The 18,592-nt window shown below is 40.1% G+C and overlaps 1 protein-coding gene across 4 annotated transcripts in view; it reads right to left on the bottom strand.

Moving 5' to 3' along the window:
• The window catches only part of MARK1 (microtubule affinity regulating kinase 1), a 58,231-nt gene extending 39,871 nt beyond the window's left edge, over positions 1 to 18,360 (bottom strand). For all 4 annotated transcript variants that reach the window (XM_030447670.1, XM_030447672.1, XM_030447671.1 and 1 more), the window contains exon 1: positions 18,192 to 18,360. In XM_030447670.1, coding sequence (XP_030303530.1) covers positions 18,192 to 18,242 — 51 coding nt within the window. In that variant the 5' untranslated portion in view covers positions 18,243 to 18,360. The remainder of the gene's footprint in view (positions 1 to 18,191) is intronic.
• Between the last annotated feature and the right edge of the window lie 232 nt (positions 18,361 to 18,592).

The following is an 18,592-nucleotide window of genomic DNA, read 5'->3' as shown; positions in this document are numbered from 1 at the left end:
ACTTATGTTAAGCATTGAGTAAATCTTACCCTCCACTTGTGACTATGGTATCTAAAACCCTTAGAAGTTTTGGTGGATTCTTTTTGTAAATGTATTTTTTGTTTGTTTGTTTTAAAGGTGTTTAACATAGCTTTGTGAGGCATATCAGAAGTTTGTCAACTTTGAGACAGAATTTTGTTCTAATCACAAACTAGACAGGATACAATGTTTACATCTCTGTACTTAAGTAATCTTCAAGACAGAAAACAGATCCATGCCCTTGCAGCACCACACACAGTTAACATGAATTTCAAAACTTCATGTACAAGGTTCTTCAGAATACTTGTAACTTTTCATATAGTGACACTAACTTGTCATAAATCCTGCCAATGTCATAGTAAACTTGGTCTTGATTATTATTATTATTAGTGTTATAACACAGCAGAAATGTCACATGGAAGGGTGGAGCTCTCTATCACATAGAATCACTGATAAAATAGTGGTCCTCCCCTGAGAAGTCAGTGAAAATATTTCAGAAAAACAAATACCTTCATAGTATTAAATCAGTTTTTGTAATCCCAAACTCAGCTAACATGCTTCCTCCCCTCCCTGGTCCCCAAGCCCTCAACCTGGCCAGGCGTGCAGGTGCAGGAGAACAGGACCTTCCTGCCTTTGTTCCATTTCACTCAAAATTGGCAGATATTTCAACCTGGCACTTTCCTTCCTGACTCATCCCAAACACACACAAACAAGATTTTCTAGGGCTAATTCAGGACAATAATCCCATACCACCTCCATTAGTTGCTATGGCCAAACTAAACCCTTCCTGTAGCCCCAGTGAAAACTCAGACAAGCCAGCGAAAAGCTGATGAGGTAAATCACAGGTAAAACCGAGGGGAGAGGGGAAAAGAAACAGGAAAAAGAAGAGGAAAGAGGACAAAAAGAAACAAAAAAACAAAACCAAATCAAACCAAACCAACCAACCAAAAAAACCACACACACAAAAAAAGGAGGAAGGTAGAGGAAGGTAAAAGAAAAAAAACGGGGAGGGACGAGGAGGGGAGAAAGGAAAAAAAAAAAAAAGTAGTTTTGCCTAAAATCATCTTATGGTTCCTCATTTTTATTTGTTGTTTGGTATAGTACTAGAAGCTACAGTCAGCCCTATGAAGCAAAAGAGTAAAATATTTCCTACCTTGTCAAAATAAATTGTTAAACTTCCCTCAGCCATGAAACTTAAAACATGAACTTGTGTTCCTGAAGAAAAGCCCCTAGAGGAGGGGGAGGAAGGAGAAAGGCTGTTTCTGCTGCAGCCTGTTGGATACATTTAAACACTGTTAAACACTCAGAGATCTTTCAATATTCCTTGCCAGCCACTGCTCTTTCTAGATGATCAGTTTAAGCTCACCAATCTTTTTTGACTCGCTTCGTGAGACCTCCAAACCTGCTAGCAGAGCTCCGGGTGAGCATTCCCAGCTCACCTAAGCACATCCTGCCAGCACCCAGAGCCGCGGCAGCTGCAGGGCACTGGCACTGAATGCACTGGCACCCAAGTTCGCACAAAAACCCTCTGTAAAACAAAAAGAAAACTAAATGCTAATGTTGATTGTTAATTGAACCGAGCAAACAAGAACAGGAACACACCCAAGAAAGCGAAACTTCTGGCAAAGGAAACTGGCAGGAGTTTTTATTGCACTTACAAATGATGTGGCCAGGTCATTTTTCAACCAGTCTGATGAAAAGCAGGAGAAGAGAGGCATGAAACAGTTTACACGGTTCGGGATTATGTCAAGCACACAGAGCTTCTCAAACACTTGCAGGAGTAAAAGCAGTGGAAAATACTCTAATATAACCGGGAGGAAAGGGACGCTTCTACAGCCTGGCAGCTACAATCTGGAAACCTGAGGCTTGCCTCCAGGCAAGGATAACAGTAGCAAAAGGAAAGGTTTACTCACCAAACAGTGACCAGATAATAGTGCTAACCATCTCCAGCACTCACTACCAACAGTAAATCACCTTGGCCACCTCCAGTTTTTTCCTACAGAAGTATAGCATACACACACCTAATTGAGACCAGGCTCTGAATCCCAACACATTCTTTCTCTCAAAGTTTATGAAATGGAAACTTTTTCCTTGCTTCTGGAAGAGTCCACATGTGGCATGATGCATGCTGATGCTGACCCAGCACCGGACACATGCCTGCACCCACCTACAACTGCACCACCACCAGGGCAGCAGGATGAAGAGCCAACACACAGCCATTCAGAGGCAAACCAACATCGGGAGTCAAACTTCAGCTAAGGGACACTTGTTCCCTTTCCACAACAAGGTTTCCTCGCTTGGGGCAGGGAGGAAAAAAGTAGGCTTGCTTATTTGTGTTTTTTACCTGGACAACATTTCTAAAGTCTTTACATCCCCATTAATGGATTCATCCAATGGATACAATAATGAATCTATCAAGACAGATTACCAGTTTATTTTACCTCAAGGTCTTAACTTTCTCAGAAGCAGTAGAGCCTGCTTCTGAAAAATGATGAGATGGCCAATTAAAAATATTCAGCTTGATAGCCATACATACTATTTGATGCATACTTGTCCTAGTAAAGAAGCTATAGGCCAGTACAGGAGTATGATGTTTGAGGATCATGTCAAGATATATTTCAAATGAAGTTACCATTATATGGATTTTCCAATATTCTTTTGACATACATCTTTTAGGGATTTGGGAGTCTAATCCAAAAGGGTACAGAGAATCATTTTAGTATTTCCCTTCAGGCAATACAGTACATAGTACACATATGTATTTAAAGTTAATTTTCAGAATAAGAAGAGGAAAAAAAATGCATGGACCTACATCCGATTATATAGTGCCTATTTCATGCCCTTGCACAGGAATTGAAGCCTTTGGCAAGGGGGGGTATGAGGGAATTCTCCCTGACCTGGAGAACTCTTTGATGTCCCCTTGCAGCTAAACTAGAGCATACTAGTTTAGTTTCTACAATTTCAAGGCTTGATAATGTTTTCTGGTCCATCTCTCTGTAGCAAGGCCTCCCAGTGTCACTAGCAAGTCTTGCTTCAGAAGACTGAAGTACAGAGTGCCTACTGGACCCTATCTGCCAAGGAGATGCTGTTTTAATATTTAAGCCAGGACATAATCAGCATTCTGCAGACATGAGTATTTCATCCCCGGAAAACCATCCACCTTCTTATGAGGAGGAAGCACCTTAGACAGCATAGGACCCTTCTACCAATGAGCCTGCACTCCAGCAGCATTCAGTTAAAATGGCTTCGTCTGCTGAAAACAGTCTAGCAGAGTCTGATCTGATAAGATCTGCAAATAAAGTTAAGCTGCTACTAAACTTACTTGGTCTTCTGAAAGCTAAACCACATTTTACATATAGAGCAAGACAATGACAGTGTATTCAAGCCACTTTGGTGTAGTGGGACATGGTGAACTAAAAAAAAAATAATCAAAAAATAAAATCAAAGCATAATTAAGACAGTCTTCTGCAGAGTGGTTTCTGTCCTATTTTTCATGCAAATGTTAATTAACATATCAAATAAGTGTTCTCAGTTGGGCTGTAGTAACTATTTACCTTTATGAGGATAATGCTACATCACATTTCAGCTTAGCAAATATATTTCCAACCTTGCACAGATTATGCTTAATTTTATGCTGGCCAAACATAGTATGCCCCTTGGACCAGCTCATATCTTATGATCAAAGAGTGCACTCTACACAGAGCTCAGAATACAATCTCCTCAAAGCCCCTTGTTTCTATACTCATGCAACCACCTATTTTAACCTTTGGACTTCAATTATTTGTGATCATTACTACCAAAACTTGTACTTTAGAAATACATACAACTGAGAAGCTAAATTGTAAAAAGGAAAATAAAAAAACCAGCAATATTCCTCAAATATTTTAAAAAGTATGTGATATAACTAGAAAAACAAAACCTCATTACATATTCTAAACTGGCAGACACAATTATACACTAGATACTGAATACAGACAACCACACATACACAATGGATAGCTGTCAATGTATGGAATTCAAACCATAAACAGAAATCATATAAGAGTATAGCTAAGGTGTAAAAGCCAAGCACAAGAGAAAGAATGAACATAAATTAAGTAGTCCATGTTACACAAGTCAGTAAAGAAAGCAAAAGAAAAAGCAACACAGGATGCAAAGAAAATATTAAAATCAGTAGATGCTGATTTTTTTTACCCAGTCCATTACAACAAAAAGGTAATAAAGTGTAGAAGAAATAATGTACACATGTATATATAGATAAAGAACACAAGCCAAATAATCTACACTTAAAGAGTTAAGCAAAAACTAATACATACACAAAATTAATACAGCCATTAAAACAAGCAGCCAATCCAACAGTAAGAAAAAAAAACCAAAACAAATATACATATATATATATATAAAATGGTCACCTGACTTCCTCTCTCATTTTTGACAATCAGTGGGTGAGGAATCCCAGATTCCCAGCTATGGCCTTGAGACAGTACCCCAGACTGCATTCTGTCAAGTCAGACATTTCCAGACTTCTTTATCTAGATGGTGAGGTACAGCAGATAACCAGGAGCAGCAATGGTGGCCTCCAGCCCAACACTGGCAGTGGCAAATCTTGGTTCTGCTGTCACCTGGACATCAAAACACTTTGGGTATCACTAGAGTAATGTGTCTTACAGTCCAGAAATCCCCAGTCAATGTGGGCAACCTAATCAGATGCTGTCTCATATTAAAATGGGAATTAATTTGATTCAGTCTTAAGGAAGGGAGAGTCAGGAAAACAGTCACGGGAACCCTGTCAGCAGGTGACAGGGACTATTAATCTCCCTGCTAGCAACTGGGAATCCATCCCCAAAACCTTAGAAGAAAGTCATCCTTACTCCAGATGTCAAATGGATATCACCAAATTGTTCTAAATCTTAGGATGGGTCAGAAAGCAATGTTAAATTCTCTCTTACACCATCAGCCTGCCAAGGATCTCTCTCTTACCCACATTCCTAAGATGTTCCTTGTCTTTTAAGAGATGAGGAAAGCCACAGCCCTGTAGGAGGGATAATCACATATCCCTTTACACAGTAGTGCAGTCCCTAAATTATCCCAGGCTCACTGGGAACTCTGTAATTTTTTTTTCTTTATGTATTTTACCAAACTAAGTAGAACCCTTCCAGTTCCAGGGGATGTGAGCTATTGTGTTAAATACTTCTCATTTCACCAAGCAGCTAACAAAGAATCTATTAATTTTTTACCATCTTCCTTCCACCCAACAGCTGACTGAAATCAGGCATAGATTTCTACTCTTTCTCAAACATTCTCTGGAGGTAAACTTAATTCCAATAAATGACAACTGTACTACCTGCCAATACACTTGATAGTCTCTCAGTCTGCTTTCTCTGTTTGTCACCCACTGAGCAAGTCTTAGAAATATCTTCAATTAAATCAAGACAATTTTAGGAAAATGGCTCATGCACCATTAATATTTCACTTTATCATAATTACTTTAATAATCAAGTGCTATATATAATTAAGGTTCTTCGGGTTAGTAATTATTATATGAGGGGAATAAAAACAAACAGATGGATACAGGAGTCCAGTTTGTCTCTTCTATGCTATACCAGAAGGCCTGACACCAGTAACTTTGAAAATAATTCTACTTAAACAAAATATTACACACCAATAGGAAACAGACCTAATGAATGATGATTAAATAGGTTGTACAAAATGCCAAAATACAAAGTTTTACAAAAAGTCACACACACAAATATTAGTAAAACCAGCAATAATAATAATAATAATATTGAAAATATTTTGTTGTATTTATAAAATATCAAATTTTATTTTGATGTGAGTGCTATACTTCTGCAATCACTGGATAAACAAGAATATCTTTCTGAAAAGTGACTATTAGACGCAGGGGTTTTTTTATTTTTATTTTATCAGCCTACTTTGCTCAGCACAGCTTGAGGGATTGTATTTCCCTTAGCCTGTCTACAAACACTGCTGTAGACATCCATCCTCTAATAATAATTATGTCCTCCATTGACTAATCCCAGCATTTATATTAGATTGCTCCAATTAGCATTGCTCATGCTACCATTCTGTAGATTAGATTTTTCTGGACTATGCAGTAGATGGAGCAATAGTTTCATTGTGAAGTGCTTCCATTAATTTTCTTTGTTCATGTGCATCTGAAGTTCACCACTGGAACTCTAAAAAAACAGCAAGCCTTGTTCATTTAATATCCATTTATAAAAAGCAAATTTTAAATTTTAAATTTTACTATCCATAGGTATGCCTGGTAAAGACTACTAATTACTATTAAAGACTACTAATTACTAAACACTACAGCATTACTAATGTTTTCTGCATTGTGCTTAATAACTACAATGGTTACTCCTTCTGGAGTCTGATCTTAAGAAACAAATACTATTTTAGCCCTTCACCAAGCAATGACATTTTCCAGATTATTTTTTTTAGCCACTCAGATAGAGCCCTTACTGCAATAATAGCAGGGAGAAGAAAATCTAATTATTGTTAGAAAAGAAAATTACTAAATAAAAACCCAAATGCTTTAAAGAATTCTATTACCTTCAAGCAATAATACTATCTGGAAGAGAGATATGAGTAAATACATTACACATGTAATCCATTTGTGGAAAACAACCATATCTTTCAGCGTAGCATAACAGGCTAAGGTAATTTCCACCACCAAAAAAAAAAAACAAAAAAAAAAAAAAACAAAAAAAAAAAAAAAAAACAAAAAAAAAACAAAAACAAAAAAAAAAAAACAAACAAACCAAAAAACAACCTTCCCCCCCAAAAAAACCCCAAACCAGCAACCACCAAAAAACCCTCTTCTTAATGCACCAGATTCTCTGAATTTTTGGGGCAACACGTGCTTATTTTAAGTAATGACAGAAACATCTAAGAATTGAAAAAGATACTTACATACAACTGAAGCCAAGCATGCACTCTCAAAAGGAATTGCAAATATTTACCATTTAAGCACAAGTCATTCACACTGCTGCTACCCATACTGCAGCATGCCCTACACTTCCCTAACTTGATAATTCTTGCACATTTTAATTCCTCACATACCTACTGAATTTATAAAGAAAGTCTTTCTCTGTGAAGTGCATTATAAAATTCTTTGTCTTTTCTAAGTAATCATTACATAGCGTTGGTTACTCTGTGCTGTTATCTGAGAGAAAAAAAAGCACAGTAACTTTACTAGGAGGGAGGGAAGGAAACACAGAGTGAGGAAAACAGTCTTACTAAAGGAGTAGTTTAAGTTGTAACAACCATTTTGCCTAATCATTTCAAGAGCAGCTCCCGGAACAGAAACAACTCCCCCAAACGCACCCACAGCAAAGCATTTCTTCACTCCCTTCAGCTTTACAATTCAGATTATTCCCACACTAAGAAACTCCTTGGTATTCATACAAAGTGATATTACTTGAAAGATAAACAGGAGCTACAACTATGTAGCTTTAGTAAAGTTTTGTATTGGTTTTGCTTATGTCATTAAATGAACAAAACTGGAAAAGGTCCCAGAAAGAGAAACACAAGGAAATTGGCAACAAGTACTCAAGCACAAAATCACCTTACTAAGCAAAGTGAGGGGAAAAATAAGGGAGAGAGGCAACACTGTGATTAAGATACGAAGTTACAAGTATTGAAATAGCCAGCAACCAATGGAACCTCAGAAAGATGGCTATGGGAAAGTATGCCAAGATAAAGCTGCTGTGATGTCAGGTTATCCACTATCACCAGGTTAAGAATGAAATCTGTCAAATATTTGAGGGACTAAATATGAACAAATGGTCTGTGTGACAACCTTTAACATTTGGATTACAGATAAATGTCCCTTTCCCCTCTGAAAAAGGGAGCTGCTTGGAGACAAGTAAATGATGTTTTACTTTTATTTTTCTTTTATTTTTTTCTTAAGTATGGGGTTAATATAAAAGAAGGTAAGAACCAACAGTGGGGAAAGGAGGAAGCTGAGAGGGTTGCTTCCGAGAGAGCTGAAAATAGCACTCAATTGCAGTGACTAAGGCTGTGTCTCTGCTTACAAGAAGGTGCATGTTTTACTGCCCCATGAGTAAGTCGTGGGTGCTCCTGCAGAGGCACAGAGCAGAAGCACTACTGGTTTTACCACACAGTTAGCCTTGGGCAGGAGCCTTTACAGTAGGCCCTGCTCGAGCCTAATCTAACCAAATCTAATCTGTTTACTCCAACCACATCTGTCTCATAAAAGGTTATCATTTCTCTCTAACAACTTTGCCTAATTCTGTCTCTGCTTGAGATTTTAAGAGTTATCATACAGTACTACTGGTTTGTAATACAAAGACAATTAAACATTGTCACAAGTAATAGTATCATTATCTGCTCTTGTAAAAGACCGCCCTGGGCAACCCAGTGACTCTGTATGTTCAGCTGTGCAAAAATACAGATGTGCTAACCAAGTACTTTCATGAGAGCTTCTGTCTTGTTAGATCTATCTATAGCACAACTATGTATGCTCACAATACAGTTCTGCAACAAAATTGGACAAAACTTCTTATGTTGAATCAATTAAAATATATAGTAAATTTGGCTATCATTCCCTGTTATGATTAACATTTTTTCTACTTACATGAATTCTAAAGGCCACATGTTGAAAGGTAAAACAGGGTTACTGTTCTGCTTACTGCCAATGCACCACTAGGTCATGGTGAACAAAGCAGATACTCCTCTGAAGCCATGAACACGTTTCATTCTCTCCTCACTATACCTCAGTTATGTTTCTCAATCCTTACTTGAGAAACCATTAGCAATATGAACACACATACAAGGGTATTTCCTTACTGGGCATTCAAAATGACTGAACAATTTACAGTATGGTTTACCTCTCATTTTATTTTTTGCAAGAGCTTCTTTAGCTTTGCTATTCAGCTTGGAAACTAAAACAAATGGAACTGGCTAAAGCTTACCATAAGCAGGAGTCCAATATATTGCCAGTCTTTGGAAGAATGTAAGTAGGAAGACAAATTATTTTTTTTCCCCAAACATGTTGTATTACTGCATTATTAATGTAGATTTCTATAACATGCCTTTACTTTATATAAAATACTGCGAATTTGAAAAGGTTTGCATATAAAGGGCCAGGAATTATTGGTACTGAGCACTTAAATCTTGAACAGCTCAGCATTAACAAAAGCCATGTTAATGTTAATCAGACAAGTGGAATGCAGACCACTTCTCATTGTGGCACTCAGTGCTAAGGTGTTCCACAAGCATTGGAAAAGCAAGATAAAAGAAGGAAAACTTACTTTTTCCTGGTTTCATATACAACAAACAATATGATATGAGGACTTGAAAACACACAAGACAGCGCATTCATTTCAGAAGAAAGACTGCTTTCCATGATGATTTCAGCGATGCAAAGTGACTGTCAATCAGCTGTTCTGTTAAGATGGGGAGTTTTAGAATAACATCCATTCTAATCTTCCTTTCTACAGAGATGCACAGAAAACCTGCAGCTCTGGGTTTGACATAAATACACTCTATTGATCAATCATTGCAGCCTAGATTGTGGCACAGCTCCATGTGCACATCCAGTTCACTGCTTTAAAGGTTAATTGTAGCTGAACTGAACTTTGCAGATGCCTGACTATGAACTATATTCTTTTCAGCATTAAGATTGTGTTTTCATTGAAAACATACATAAAGAATTCCCTGAAAAAATACTCATCTGAAAAAAACAAAACCAAAACAAAACTAACCAACCAAATTTTTCTTTTAGCTGCCATCTCGGTTTAAAAAGAAGCAGAATAATGTTAAGTACAGAGCCATTTCCAGCACTTTTTCTGTAAACTTTATCATGACAGGTATAGAGTGTTTGGTCACTACTTGGCAAAAATAAGATGACACAAGCACAGGGAATCCTGCCTTAAGAACAAGAACCACCTTATCCTCTTGGAACTTTTAACCTTACATTTGCTGGGATGCTCACCAGAGCTGCCTAAGCTGCATCTTCACATGCAGCTATGAAGTCTTAAACTGTCCTTGAGACATAACCAATTCTTTAAATTCACAGAAAAAGAAAAAAAGGCAGAAATTGTCTTAGATTAAATACTACTGGCCCAATTTAAAGCTCAATTCAGCAATGAACAGAACACAACACAAATGTTAAATTTACAATGAAAAAAAGTAGAAAACCGCTAACAATTAAACAGGCTTGGTAGTCGATGTAGAGAAAGAGCTTATTATTAAAACTCAGAATCAGCTGCATTGTATTTATTACACTGAATGATGTGAATGTTCCATGAAACTTTCCTCCTTTCATAGTTGTTTTCATAAACATTCAATTGTGGATATTTCTTCCCTTTATCACTCTTCTGTAGTGATAGGATGAGAGGTAACAGTTTCAAGCTGAAAGTGGGTATCCCAAAAATCACAGAATATCAGGGAATGCAAGGCCCATCCAGTGAAGACCATCCAGTCAAATCCCCCTGCCAGAGCAGGGCCAAAACTAAGGCAGGTCACTCAGATCTGCATCCAGACAGGTCTTGAAAGTCTCCAGAGAAAGAGACTCCACAACCATTCTGGGGAGCCTGTTCCAGGGCTCTGTAACACTTACAGTAAAGAAATTCTTCCTTGAGTTGAGGTGGAACTACTTGTGCTTTATCTTAAATCCACTGTCCCTCATCCTATCACAGGGCACAAGTGAGAAGAAGTTGGCCCTTCCTTCTTGATGCCCAGCCCTCATATTTATTCACATTAATTAGATCCCCTCTCAGTCTTCTCTCCACACTAAAAAGCCCCAGGTCTCTCAGCCATTCCTCATAAAGCAGCTGTTTCAGTCCCTTAATGATGCACGTAGCACCCTGTTGTACTCTCTCAAGTAAATCCCTACCCCTGTTGAATGAGGGACCCCAGAACTGGATGCAGTAATCTAGGTGAGGTCTCACCAGGGCAGAGAAGAAGGGAAGAAGAACCTTCCTCTCTATCTGCTGGACATACTCTGCTTAATGCACCCCAGGATACCATTGGCCTTCTTGGCCACAAGGGTGCATTGCTATCCCCACAGATAACTTGTTGTGCACCAGAACTCCAAGGTCATTCTCCATAGGGCTGCCCTCTAGCAGATCACCTCCTAACCTTCCTGTTGAACCTCATTAGGTTCCTCTTGGCCCAGCTCTCCAGTCTGTCCAAAACTTGCTGAATGGTCACACAGCCTTCAGGTGAATCAGCCACTCCTCCCAGTTTTGTGTCACCAGCAAACTTGCTGGGAAGACACTCTGTCCCATCATCAAGGTAACTGGTAAAGATGTTGAACAGGACTGGACCCAGCACTGATCCCTGGGGGACTCCACTAGTTACAGGTTCCCAACTGGACTCTGCACCACTGATCACCACTCTTTGGGCTCTGTTGTGTAGCCAGTTATTAATCCATCTCACTGCCCATTCTTCTATCCCACAAGGATGTTATGGGAGACTGTGTCAAAAGCCTCACTAAGGTCAAGGTAGCCAACATCCACTGGTTTCCCTGCATCTACCCATTCAGTCACAACATCACAGAAGGCTCTCAGATGAGTAAAGAATTATTTCCCCTTGGTAAATCCATGCTGCCTCCTGCTGATAGCCTTCTTCTAGAAGGGTAGATTTAGATTAGATATTAGGAAGAAATTTTCTACTGTGAGGGTGGTGAGACACTGGAACAGGTTACCCAGGGCACCTGCGGGTGCCCCTTACCTAGAAGTGTTCAAGGCCAGGTTGGATGGGGCCTTGAGCAAGCTGATCCAGTGGGAGGTGTCCTTGGCCCTGGCAGGGGTCTTGGAACTGGGTGATCTATAGTCATCGACTTCCAAGCTAAACCATTCTACAATACTATGATTCTTACCTACCACTAACTAGAGGGGAGCAAATATTTGAAAATGAAGACCAAGAAAAAGTTGTGAAGCTATAAATAAAAAAAAAACGTGACTATGAAATCCCAGAAATATTTAAAAAAACAATCCCAACCACAAAAAGTGTGCATTGTGTTTTAAACAAAAAAAAAAAAAAAAAAAAAAAAAAAAAATCAGAGCATGTCATGACCACAACACAAACAAGTTGTTTGAAACTTGTCACTGTCTGCAGCAACTTAAAAGTACTATTTTTAACCTGTAGGGCAGAACAGAGCCTAAACATATATTTAAAAGGAAAAAAAAAAGGCTGAAGAAGATTAGAAATTTAGGACTTCAATTGCACCCTAGATTTCTAGCTCCACATTAATAGCAAAATCATCTCTCTCCTTTTTACAGGATAGTTTCTCAATGAATTTGCTCTCCTGGAAAAGTGTTTAAAATTCTCAAACATCAGTAGGATGTAGGTCTCTACATCAGTAAGGGTAGGTCTATACTAAATCCTGAGAATAAGGAAAAACATCTGCAAGTGCAAAGACAAATCACTGATCAGGAACATAATTTTACAGAAATCACTGTATCTGCACTTAAAAGAAAGTAATAATTTTATAGAGTTTGAAGTATTGATAACAATTAGAAGTTAGCAAGAGCTCCCTTTGCTAAACAACAGCAATTGTGATGGCAGAAACTTAACACCTTAATAGCAGAAAAATTAATATAAAAAAATAAGTAGATGCTAAGGAGAAAAAAATCCTGCCTTTACTGGTGATTAAAACATTTTAAGCTCAGAGTCTGAGAATTAAAAAAGCATTAACAGTAAGTCTGCATGATGAGAGACCCCTCCAATAACAAGGTTCCATGAAACAAACTCCTTGTTCTAGCTCAGCATTTAACTCCACTGACCATACAAGTAGTTTTCAGAATGCCAACCAAAACCAATCTAACTTTGTTTACCTATGAATCTCAAAACCACCACGAAGTATGAAATGAAAAAGTAGTACAGTTAAACTGCATTAACTCTTTATGAACTTTAACACTATATACTTTTTTATGATACCAGGAACACTGTAGTATGAAACTACATATTCACTGGTTTGCACTAACATCTTTTTTTTAAAAATGAAAACACAACTAAACATCTATATTGCTTGTCCCATGATTCTCAATTATTCACACAGGTTAATTGCAAAATAAGTAACATATTTAATAACAAAATGAACCTCCCTCTCTCCATGCATAACGTTCTAGCTAAACATGTTTTTTCCCCACTGACATAGGAGCTCGTTCAAGACCTGAACTAAACTAAACAAACAAACAAAGCCAACAAAACCCAAAAACCTGCACAGAGAAAACACAAACCTTTGCATTAAAATTTGGAGAACATACCCTGTTTTTACCATTCAAAGAAACATACAACCTAATGATGTATTTATGATCAAGGAAAATAATCTTACGAGGCAAAGACATGAGCATTCTCCACCTCCTTAAAGTTCACCTCCTGTGGATAAGAAACATACAGCTGTTCTCTTGAACCCATAATTCTTGGAATCTAGGCCATTCCTCTGCTTAAGGCACTGAACGAAAGAATTCTTGTCAGATACTTTCTCCCACACCCCCTCTGTCCAAAGCAAAACTTAATTGTGCAAAAGCAAATTGAGAAGAAAAAAACCACAGCAAACCAAAAAGAACAGAAATTAAACATGGTGTAACTATTATTAACCCTACCTGACCACTCCATTCCAGCCTCTTATCTCTTGTCCTGCTCATGTTTTTTTTCTCTTGAAATGCAGCTATGCAGTAGCCTCCCCTATCAGGAAGTCATCCTTAACCACACCCACTTCAGAGCCATCACCCTTCCCTCCCTAGCCTGCAAATGGGTGTGCAGGCATCAAAACTGTAATTATTTGTATGGTAATGAAGCAAATCACATGATGATAGGTCACTGGATGATTCTTCCTTAAAACCCTCTGCCATGACATCTCAATTATTGCCATATGGCACAGGTTTGGTAAGACAAACCGCAATTCCCACATTCCTCCGGGTGTCCGGGCAGTGCAAACCTCTGGCACTCCCGCCTGGGCTGTTCCTTCTCCCCCCAGCAACATACAAGTTCTCTGCAGCAGAATTAGCCAACTTTTAGGTGTCTGAGAAGTACAAAGCAAAAGAATACTTTGAAATTTACACAGGTAGGTGACACCACAAATAAATAGCAATACCTTCAAAAGATTAAATTTTAGTTACTATAGAAAAAAATGTATTCTTATAGGCATAAGAGGTCCTTATTTAAAAGAAAAACAAACAACAAAACAACTACAGCACTTATTTTTATTAATTTTACTAAAATAAGTACTATAGAGCTGACTGTTGTATCTCCAAGTTCTTGTTTTTTATACAGAGCTCCCTGAAAACATTTAAGAGAATGTATTACCACCATGTTTCTTTCTTTTGCCTTAATTGAGAAAAACCACTCCCCAGTATAATGGCATGATACAATACAATATAAAAGGAAAGACATAAGAGCCTCTCTTTCCTCAATTAGTATTAATACAACAAAAACAAACTATACTCTCTGGCTCAAAGTTTTTGATTCCTGTCACTATCCTCCAGTCTTAACAGAGATGAGCACCCAAACTAACCCCAGCTGCAAGTATTTGATCAGACTGAAACATTACCTACTACAGCCTGTGTAAAATGTATCGAGAGGAAGCTGTAAATAGTTACATATACAAAATCAAAACACAGGAAGATTATTATTTTGAAAACTATTCTTAACCCTCACTTGAAAAAAATAAATCTGGTAATAAGTGTGAAAATAATCTTTATTATACTGTCTTTACCTATTAATTACCCCAAGTTTCCCAATAAACCATTCAATAGGAATAAGCATTTGACAATTATATTCTATTTAGTTTACTTAAACATAGCTTTCATGAAAGAGAAATAATATTTCCAATGAAAATATTTATGAATATATGATAGAATAGCAGACCACTGGGAGACACAAAGAATAGCAAAAAGTAAAAGGGAAAAAAATAAGGGGTAAGAATTTTTATAACACAGACCTATCAGTTACACTCCTATTGACTGTTTCACAACCACAGCTTCCCCTCCACCTGTTGTTTGTCCATTGCCAACGGTCCCTGTACCTTTCACTCCAGTTTTCTGATAAGACCTTATCAAGTAATCTGTTGCATGATCTTACCCCTTCTAGACTATTTTCAAAGGGCACTGTAGGATAAAAGGAACAAAGAATTATAAAAATATGCACATTTTTCACCCAGGAACTGGGTGATTTTTCACATCAGGAACTCCCATAATTCCTCATGAATGTATTTTTTTACAGTAGGGGCTATATCCAATTATTACAATTTTGTTTTTTTTTAATTACATCACATACTTGTATGCTCACTGAGAAAATCATACAGTGAAACTGTATTTCCTTTCTGTTTTAAAGAGCAATGAAAGCAACTGGCAAGAGACAGGGGGTGGCAGTGGTAGGGTAGTTCCCCATGATTTCATGCAGCAACCTCACACCACGTGCAAAGCACAGCTGGATGTGCATTGTAGGTTTGTACTCAGAACCATCAATCAGCTCTCTCTAGGATACAGAGTTACAGTCTGTCCCTTGAGAGTCACACAATGGAGCAGCATTGCTGAGATGATCAACCCTATGAGACAGGAGAGTGCTCTCCTGAAGATCACCATTTGCTGCAGAACCCAGGAGAGCTTTGCTAATATGTGTATTCAGGAGGTGGAAATATGCACTACAAAGATGGAATTATTTACCAGGCCAAAGTCACTCACACTGCTCTAACTCCTCACTCTTTCCAACAACTTCTCCCTTTAGTTTCAACTTCATACCACCCCAGTTACCCAGAGCTTACTACCTAGACTTTCTGCATCAAGTTCATCAGCATCAACACTTTACTTTCCCCGTTCATTAGTGTTTACTAGCTGGAGAAGGCACATGAAAAAGAATTAAAAGCCTCACCTCAACCTGACAAGAGTCCATTTTGAACGAAGGAATGCTGGTGTTGGGAAGTCAGCTACAGAACACCTCCTGTTCTATCCCACATTAGCAAAAGCTCTCATATAAGGGAGGCTACAGGTAGCAAAAAGGGCTTCTCAAGGCTCTCTGACAGGCAGAGGAAACAACCCCCTGGAGATCTCTGCTCCAAAACCCAGTAGATGACATACAAATAACAGCACTACAATTACTGTGTGCAGATTTGGGTCTATGTCCTGCTTACTACTGCACAGCTCTTTACTGTTTATCTGACTAGAGGATTACATTCATTACTATTAGGTTATAGACTCATTCAGAAGCAAATGTGCCATTTTTGAGTATTTTGATATCCTGTACAAACCTGTTTTTTGTTTTGTTTTTTTAAGATTGAATGCACTTTCTGAAATAGTAAAAATAAAAACATACTCCCTACCTATCTCTAGGTGTCAAAATAGAGTATTGAAAAGAAGCACAATAATTTCTAAATGAACTGCTAACACTTTAATCAAAGTTTTCATTCTAGAGAAGTTCATAATGGTTAAGAATATTTCCATTTGCCTTGTGTAGATGTACTCTTCAAGTCTTATGTATTGTATTACTGGATATACGCATAAATATTTGTTCTCTTCCCGTCATCTCCCTCTTATTTACATTCTTACATATATTCAAAATGGAGACTCCTAAGTCACATGTATCACTCCAACCTGGACTTTATAATTTAATTAAATCTGAACTTTCACTTTGATCTTAAGGACTTGCTTTTGTTCTGACACTAACACAGGACTCCTAGGTCCAGGAAAAGTAATGACAGATCAAATGCATCTAAAAGCACTTGCTTTAACAAGTAACCATGCTGACGTTGCTATGCCAATCAAACTTGCACTGAGTGACTGATACTAGAAGCTCATTATAACAAGACACCACACTAGAGTTTCACTTCTTTAACTCTATTATCTCATTTCTGTTACCTTTGGCTTCCAAACCCTCTTCTCATATTCATTTTTCATTTCATGTATTTCAGTCATCTATTCAGCAGTCACTGCTGCTTTGGCATACGCAGTAACAAACATTATGAGCTCCCACTATTGGCCAGAACTTCTATGGATTGACACAATACAAACAAGTACCTTCTTCAACTCACCACGCCATATTGATTCTTACTGATCACTTTTTTTAATGACTGCATTCGTTAAAAGTTTGAATGACTCCTTTTTCCCTCCTGCATCTTCTGCCACCTGCCCAAAGGCAGTACCCAGCACACATTCTGAACACGCCTCTTTTAACACTGCTTCCCTCACCTAGGACGAATATTTCACACTTCTCATACTACCCATTTAAATAATCACCACCGATGGACATTTAAATAATCACCAGCAATGGACAGGAGACACAGTCCAAGATTTTAATATTTCTCAGGTACAGTGCCTATCATAACCAGAACTAGTGATTTTCTGCAGGAAGACCACGACAACCAGACAACAACACTACACCTCTACTCCATCAGGTCGGGGCAGAGCAGAGGAGGAGCGCAAAGATGTTAAAAAGAGCACAAAGGAAGATACAAACAATGAACTCGGGAGGTACCACGGACACTACCACAGATTGTCTCAGACATAACACAAAGCAAAACAGGAAGGAATACAGTAAGAGCAACGCTGGAGACCATCTTCGAGGTGCAAACCAAACAAAGAGCGAGTATGGCTGAATCCTAGAAGGTGAGATGGGGCCGAGTGCCAGGCAGTCAAAAAGCTCATGGAATAGGTGCCTGGATTCAGGCACAGGGCTGCACGGTGTGGGACGTGTGAAGGCAGGGCAGCCCGGCCTGCAGCCCACGGGGACTGCAGGCCTCTCCCCGGCGGGAGACCGAAGCCAGATGCCGATGTGCGCCTACAGCCGCCGGCTCCAGCCAAGTACATATAAGGGCAGCCCAGCCCAACCCGGCCCAGCCCAACAACCCGTGGAAGGGGCTCCGGAGCCACAGCCGCCCGCCGAACCTGCAAGATGCCTGGGGCCGCGGGCGGGCTGGGGCGACGTGGAGCCCAGCGCGCCGGACCCGCCCCGGCAGCGCCGCATGGAGAAGCCTGAGGCGCGGGCTGGCGGTGGTGGCGGCCCGGCGCTGGGGAGCGCCCGGCCTCCCAAGCTAGGGGACGGCCGCGGTCCGCCCACACCTCGGGCACCTGGCTTGGGCGGCGGGACAGGCCGGACAGCCGCCAGGTGCCAGGGAGAGCCGGCTGCGAAGGGGGCTCTGAGGGGGAAGGGAGGGAGAGAGGGAGGCCCGGCGCGGCACTCACGTTCTCCGTGTCCCGCTCGTTGACGGTGGGCAGCGGCGTCCGAGTGGACATCTTGTGGGCCGCGGCAGTGCCGCGCCCGGCGCGCTGAGAGGAAGGCCGCCCGCTCTCCTAGGCCGCGGCGGAGGCCGCCGGCTGTCCCCACCGACAGCCCGGCGCACACGGCGGGACGCGGGCCTCCTGCCGCTCTGCCGGCCCCGCTAAGCGCCCGGCGCCATGGCCTCGCCCGCCCGGCCGACCGACCCTCCGCGCTGCCGCCCTTCTGTCTCGCCGCCGCCGGGCTCCGCGCAGCTGGGCCGCCGGCTCCTCCTCCCTCCTGCCCGCTCAGGTGAGCGGCCGGCAGCGCAGGGGGGCCACGGCGCCTCCTCGCAGCATCCGGCAGCCGCACCGACTCCTCCTCCTCC

The sequence above is a fragment of the Calypte anna genome, chromosome 3 (assembly GCF_003957555.1).
Source record: "Calypte anna isolate BGI_N300 chromosome 3, bCalAnn1_v1.p, whole genome shotgun sequence".
In the NCBI taxonomy this organism is placed as follows: Eukaryota; Metazoa; Chordata; class Aves; order Apodiformes; family Trochilidae; genus Calypte; species Calypte anna.
This window is presented reverse-complemented; position numbering and strand designations above follow the sequence as displayed.